The 7,062-nt window shown below is 41.2% G+C and overlaps 1 protein-coding gene across 1 annotated transcript; it reads right to left on the bottom strand.

Moving 5' to 3' along the window:
* Positions 1-274: 274 nt before the first annotated feature.
* c6h11orf58 (chromosome 6 C11orf58 homolog) lies at positions 275-6,278 on the bottom strand. The gene is made up of 5 exons (XM_056281891.1): positions 6,141-6,278; positions 5,217-5,300; positions 5,032-5,092; positions 4,752-4,861; positions 275-4,284 (listed from the first exon to the last, which is right to left on the bottom strand). The coding sequence occupies exons 1-5, from the start codon at positions 6,192-6,194 to the stop codon at positions 4,072-4,074; spliced, it is 522 nt and encodes a 173-aa protein (XP_056137866.1). The 5' UTR covers positions 6,195-6,278; the 3' UTR covers positions 275-4,071.
* Positions 6,279-7,062: the final 784 nt, after the last annotated feature.

The raw sequence follows: 7,062 nt of genomic DNA, 5'->3' as shown, positions 1-7,062 counted from the left end.
GCGGGACGCGAACCCGTGTTTCCCGCTCCGTAAGCGACAACGTTAACCAGTCGAGTAAAGGGTCCGATCCGTTAGCCGAGGGCCAACGTGTCTACTTATCCATGCACGTTACACTAAAAAATTCACGGGCTCGCGTCCCGGCTTCAGGCGTTTTCACAGGCCATCGGAAGCGTATGCGTGAAGGAGCTGAAACTCAATACTTCCTAAAAGTATTGAGTTTGTATTTAAAAACCCTTTAACGTTTCAGTTGGCAAAATCACTTCATTTCCTAGCAAGGCTTTTATTGTGAAATATTTGCAAGAATGCATCGTATAAAATTCATTGAGTACACGGTTCACTTCAAATGTAGCTATATAATATATCAATGTCATCTTATGGCACTTGTACATTACTGTAATATACAATTTGTCTGGGAAAATTAACACATGAACAGCTGCAGTGACTGAAATAGGACAATAACACTTTAGATAAGTAATCCACAACAACAGTTTTGAAAATAGCAGAATTATATTGTTGAATTTATTTAATTAAAGAGATGGAAATATACATTGTTCTAAATTGGCATGCTAGATGTCCTTAAAAAGGTCTATTACAGCATGTTACCAAGAGGTTTGCTGTGTGTGTGTGTGTGTGAGGGGGCTCATTCCACAGGTACCCCCCCTTGGTTCACATTGCCCCCACAGCAAACCTCTTGTTCCACAGGGAACACTTCAGACAACATCATAAAACAAATCAGAAAATTGAATAGAACACAGAATAAGAGAGGAAGGAATCAAATAAAAGATGAAGTAAACTAATAAAACACCAATAAATCATTCAAACAAAGTAAAGCAGATAACCCACTCCGTACATAACAGCTAGGTTAAAAAGGTAAGTTTTTAAGATTTATTTTAAAAGGGTTGTCTGACAGTGCATTTTTCAGATCCTCTGGCAGGGTATTCTAGAGACTAGGACCATATGGATACTAAAGGCTGTCTCCCCATAGGTCTTGGTCCCCGTCCCTGGAACAACAAGAAGACGAGTAGCAGAGGACCTGAGTCACCTACTGGGAACATATCTTAAAAGCATGTTGGATATGTATTCGGGGCCAAGGCCATTAAGAGATTTAAACACTAATAAGAGAATCTTAAAATCCACTATAGAATGGACAGGTGGCCAGCGAAGCAATTTTAAAACAGGGGTAATGTGTTCTCTCCTGCTGGTCTTAGTCAATAGGTGGGCAGCAGCATTCTGCACTAGCTGTAGCCTGTCTAGTGCAGACTCAAGTAGACCAGACAGGACAACACTGCAATAGTCAAAATGAGTATGCTTGTAATGAAAGCATGCATACGTTTCTAAAGTATCTCCCTGGATTAAAAATGGCTGCACTTTGGTGATGTTACGGAGATGATAAAAGGCTGTCAAAATTAAGGTCTGGGCCTAAAAAACACTTTGAGGTTTTTTGCTTTAGGCTTTGAATTTTGTGCCAGGGTCCCTAAATGTGGAAGTAGTTTTTCTTTCTTTGCCTTGGGTCCAAGAACAATTACTTCTTCTTTTTTTATGTTGAGTTGTACAAATTTTCGAGATATCCATAGGTTTACATTTCTAATACATTCAGTGAGTCAGACAGCCAAGCATCATCTGGTGAGACAGAGATAGAGACAGAGATAGAGTTGTGCATCGTCAGCATAACAATGAAAGTCAAGGCTATGTTCTCTGATAATATTACCTAATGGCAGCACATACAGGCCAAATAGTAAGGGACCTAAAATTGACCCTTGTGGAATCCCACAAGTAATTTCATGTTTGGCTGAGAAGTGGTGCCAAGAGACAAATATTCTCAACTGGATGAACCAGTTTAAAACACAACCAGAAAGGCCAACCCATTTCTCTAGTCTGTCAAGGAGAATGGTTTGGTCGACAGTGTCAAATGCAGCATTTAAATCTAACAGGACTAACAGAGGGCTTTTTAGCCAAGCTGATTATCAGATCATTTACAACTTTAACAAGGACCATCATGGTGCTATGGTAGGCCCGGAAACTTGATTGAACCCAATTTAAACTGTTCATATACAGAATTTGTATTATTGTTTTCAATGCAGACAGGAAAACACCAGTAAAAAATAATGAGTTGTTCACTATGGCTAACATGTCTTCTGCCAAACAATCAAATATACTTTTAAAAAACAAAGTAGAATAGGATCAAGTGGGTGAGCGGACGGCTTAGGGTGCATTACTTTATCCCTGAGCATTTCACGATCAACAATAACAGAAGTTTTCAAAGTAAATTCAGGCAGTAGCACAGGATGGTGCACAATACAGGAATCAGCAGACATATCATATCTTATACTTTGTCTGATGGTTGTTGTCTCTGAAATAAGCAGCAAGCTCCTCACATTTAGAAGTTGAGATGAGGTCAGATTGTGTTCTAAGGTCTGGATTTGGGATTGTCAATAGTGGAAAAGAGATTTCTAGGTTTATTCTGATTTACAGTGTTTAAATGTGAGATGAGTCTGTCTAGAATTTCTCATTTTTGTTGAATGTTTTAAGATGCCATCTATAAATGTCATAGTGGACCTGCATCTTACTCTTTCTCCACTTCCTTTCAACTTCTCTACAGTTTCATTTATGGTGAACATCATTCTAATTTTTCCAAGGCGGGTCGGTGTTTGGCTTTAACTTTTTCAAACTTTGCCAGTGCTACGGCATCAATGGTTTCAACAAGTTTGCTGGTGTGAGTGTTAATTAACTCATTAACTCATTACATGTGGATGGCAATATAGGTGTGGGGATGCTGCTGAAATATTCTGAAATCTTAGAATATAATGTCCACTAATAGAGCTCTTTTATGGAACTAACAAGCTCTGAACATTATGATGAGTCCTAAGAGCCTAAGTCAAAATAGCAAAAATGGCATTATATAGCTATCAACCCATTTCTAGCAAAAGTCTCACTTTATAATCCTGCGAGAAGTGAGTTGTTACAGGAAGACAATAGTGAGAAAGAGACAACTGCAAAAAAGGTCCATCACTGCGCTGACTGACAATATTGGGACTGTCTTTTGATAATGGGAGGTGTTTTACAAATCCCCTTGCGGCATTCTGAGCCTGTTAGTGCCATAAAATTGCTTTGTAGCGGCCGTTATTTGGGAGCACGTTTGCCCTGAACATTGCAGCTCGGTGCACAGCAGTCGGCAGATGCAGGCTTGCTTAACAGTGAATTCATTAAAAGATTCTGCTACCCACCACTCGGTTTGACTCCCAACAATAGGAAAATGGGGCAAAGTTTAAAAAAGAAGTTTCCCTTTGGCATTGTGCTGAATGCACTCGATTGCCGTTTAAGTCTCAAAATCAACACAAGACTATTCTAGGTTCTATTTCGATAGAGTGTAGATGTCAAAACAGACAAGTGAATAACACAGCAAAACAGCCACTCTTGTGGGAAAATGTGTAGAGAGCTGGAGTATATCTATCTCTATCACTGGACACTAGTCTGTCCATCATGCTCCAACATTCATCACAGCAAACAAGTGTGGTACTTCCATTTAATAGTCTTTGAACTAGAGGTCACACACTTCACACATTTATCAGTCATGCGGATCGACAGGTAATCCTTGATCAGCATAATTCTTGGCACACACACTACCCGTTACAAAATGTCTGACACGACTTATATTCTCAATATGTCTTGATGCATGCTCAGTAATGCAGGTACATAAGAAAATCCCAGAAAGTTGAATCAGTTAATGTCAACACAAGTTTAGTCAGTCTCAGCTGACTACAGGTATCCCCAACCTTATAAAAAGCACAGTTGCAGGTCGCCGGTTTTGGTCGTTTTGCAACTGTGGTTGGGGATTCAACTTTCTGGTATGTTCTCAATACAGTTAAACATCAGAGAGTCAAGCTGACCATTAAACTACTTGATACTTGTAGTGAGTGTTCTTAGTGCAGAGGCCATTTTTATGCTGCAAAATTAGAAGAACTCACCTACAGGAGAAGATACTGCTAATAAACAATAAAAAAGAACACATCAAAATGTACAAATCAGTTTCAAGGTTATAAAACTTGACGACTACCCCCCTCACCCCAAGTCTTATGTTGACTTGACAAAGGCCATTTTGTAGTTGTGTTTTTTGTCCTCCTTTTTGTCATCTGTGCTGGACTGGGCTTCCTCTGAGCCCTGGCTTTGTGGGCTGGAGCCTGAAGCTTTGTCCTGAGCTTCTGTGGGTCTTTCTGTATTGACTGTTTTCTCTGGTTCAGTTGCCTTTACCTGATTCTCTGCAGGCAGTGAAGGAAATGATTCAGGCTGGCAAATGACATGTAAAAGAGGTAATGGGTTACATAATGATGTTATGGGTATACTTTAAACGTATTTAACATTTATCTGATTCTCAATGATAGTTACACACATTCACACGTGGAAGTGACCAAGTACCCAAACAGTGGCCACTGGGCTATTCTACTAGTTTTAGTGTTCTTCGAGGTAACAGTCTCGAGTTTGCAAAATGGTCGATTGTTCAACATCTGTTGCAGGTATCTCTTGCTAGATTATCTATATCTAGACTGGCAAGTTGATTAACTCTAACTGAGTAACTTAAGATAACTTTAGTGAAATCAGTAAAAGTGACCATCCCAAACTTCACTGGTGGAACAACTCAAAGATTTTAAACATTTTCACAGTGTTGAAATTTGTAAGAAAACATTTTTAGTTGGCCCAGGTGCATCATTTGGCCTCCCTTTCTCCCACCACTCTTGCCCTTGCTGCCCTCTCACCTCACTAAAACCCAGGCCACAGTGTCTCCTGTTGCGGCCTGACAGTACCCCATCCATGCCTTGCTGGTACTGCATCTCCAGCTCACAGTTCATCTTCTTATCTTCCTTCCCTGCAGAGGAGAAACCAGTTATAGCAGGCACATTCAGGATCTACAAGTCTTACCATGCACGGATAGATCTGAACAGCAGATTAACTGCATTGTGGCAAAAAAGAGCGAGTGAGTTTTACAGGATGCTAGTGTGGAGTTTATTTACATTAGGATATATCAAAAAAGCTCACCGCTGCGGAAGTGAGATGTTGATTTGTGATCTCCAATGATGAGGCGTCCAGTGGGCTCTTTCTGAGAAGTACAGACAGTGGTGTTTTCATCGCAAGCTCAAGTTCTGAAGTGATAAGTATGATAAGGAACTGTGATGAAAAGGAACAAAAAGTTGTCTCTATGATCCCTAATATATTTAACAAACCTTTCCAGCACCCATCAGCCGCAAAAACTTCTGCTTCCTCTCATTGCTTCCCAGATCTGCAGCTTCCCAGTTGGTAGAACCTTCCTGCCAGACCAATGGAAATCACTTGGCTTCATTTAGTCAGCTAAAGCAGATAACCATTAAAAGTGGCAAATATCTATGCCTAAAATGTTCTACACATACACTCAAGGCAGTGTTACAATGCCGTTTGTGAATTGCTGGACTGTTTTTTTGTTTTTTTTTTAAACAACAAGCTCTGTGAATTTGGGCTCCAGAGTATGACAATTATGAAGTTTTGTGTTTTAGTGGGTGTACTCTGAGAATCGGCCCAGTGCTGATCTGGGTAGGTAAGCTTAGCCGTAGTGCAAATATGATCAGGGCCAAGAACCTGTTACAAGGAGGGGTTGGTTGCAGGGTGAACATTTTCATTATAAAGATCGCTGGAAAAACTGAAAGCCCAATACAACAAACCACAAGGATAAGGACTTTGTTCGTCTTGAAACTTAAGCTGAAGCACACAATGTATCCATTTCCACTGACCGTGCGAGCGTTAATTTACATGGTTGTGTCGGCTGCCCTTGACTGTGGTACAAGGGAAAGCGTTGTTGGCAGGCCTCATGGAGTCATTACCAACTGCATTTCTTTGTATGACACGGTCTCATGTTTGTTTGACAGAAATTTGGTAACCCTATGACAGTATGACTAAACAAAAGCCAAATTCACCTGTCAGACTAGTGTGGCCGTTTTGTTGCGTTTCACACAGAATATGCGATTATTTGATCGGACAACCCACAAGGTAAACGCGTAATAACGGGACTATTTAGTTGAGATTCTTGTTGCAGCTTATGTCAGGGCGAACAGAGTTTGCTAATTTACTGATAACGTGTAACTATAATCAACGAAGAAGTCATGAGGTTTACCTACTTCACCTGGTGACGCGGGTCGTTTTGTCCCATGGCTGTCCTCCACAGAGCTCATCTTAATAATATGTTTAATTATAATATTAATGACAATATCATGGCCCTTAGCTGAGAACAGCAGACCTTATCAACAATATCACCAATCGTCACTTCTGGTTCCGTCTTCTTCCTCGCTTCTATTTTAATTGGCGGATTGCAGCCAAACGCGGAGCATTACCGCCACCAAACAAAAACAAGTGGAATTGCTCTAGATCCTAAGGCTCGTTCCAGTTCGCCACGGGAATGTAACCAATTATATGCTGTAAAAATGAAAAAGTAAAACTCAAAATAAAGTCAACTTTATTAATTTTCTCCGGCCCAATTCATCATATGGTTCTTGTATTTGCCGCAGGGCGGCACGGTGGCGCAGTGGTTAGCGACCATGGGGGTCGTCCCGGGTCGTCCTCTGTGTGGAGTTTGCATGTTTTCCCCGTGCGTGGGTTTCTCCGGTTTCCTCCCACAGTCCAAATACATGTAGGTCAGGTGAATCGGCCGAACTGAATTGTCCCTGTGTGTGTGTGTGTGTGTGTGTGTGTGTGTGTGTGTGTGTGTGTGTGTGTGTGTGTGTGTGTGTGTGTGTGTGTGTGTGTGTGTGTGTGTGTGTCGATCCTGTGATGGCCTGGCAGTCTGTCCAGGGTGTCTCCCCGCCTGCCGTCCAGTGACTGCTGGGATAGGCTCCAGCATCCCCGCGACCCGGAGAGCCGGATAAGCAGTTCGGATTATGAATGGATGAATGGTTGAACACATGTTGTACTGTCACAAAGAACATGTTGCACTGTCTCTCTTTCATGACAAAAGTCACGTTTTCCAGTTGGATGCTTCTGAAGTTCTAGTTCAAGTTCAACTTTATTGTCATATGTATTTAGAATACAATGAAATTCTCGTGC

The sequence above is a fragment of the Lampris incognitus genome, chromosome 6 (assembly GCF_029633865.1).
Source record: "Lampris incognitus isolate fLamInc1 chromosome 6, fLamInc1.hap2, whole genome shotgun sequence".
In the NCBI taxonomy this organism is placed as follows: Eukaryota; Metazoa; Chordata; class Actinopteri; order Lampriformes; family Lampridae; genus Lampris; species Lampris incognitus.
The sequence above is the reverse complement of the archived record's forward strand: the minus strand, read 5'-3'. Positions and strand labels throughout refer to the sequence as shown.

Coding starts and splice junctions, on each gene's coding strand:
- c6h11orf58 (XM_056281891.1), bottom strand. CDS start 6,194: ATGAGCTCTGTGGAGGACAGCCATGGGACAAAACGACCCGCGTCACCA. Junction 5,301..6,140: donor GACCCGCGTCACCAGGTGAA/GTAGGTAAACCT, acceptor TTGGTCTGGCAG/GAAGGTTCTACCAACTGGGA. Junction 4,862..5,031: donor AACATCTCACTTCCGCAGCG/GTGAGCTTTTTT, acceptor TCTCCTCTGCAG/GGAAGGAAGATAAGAAGATG.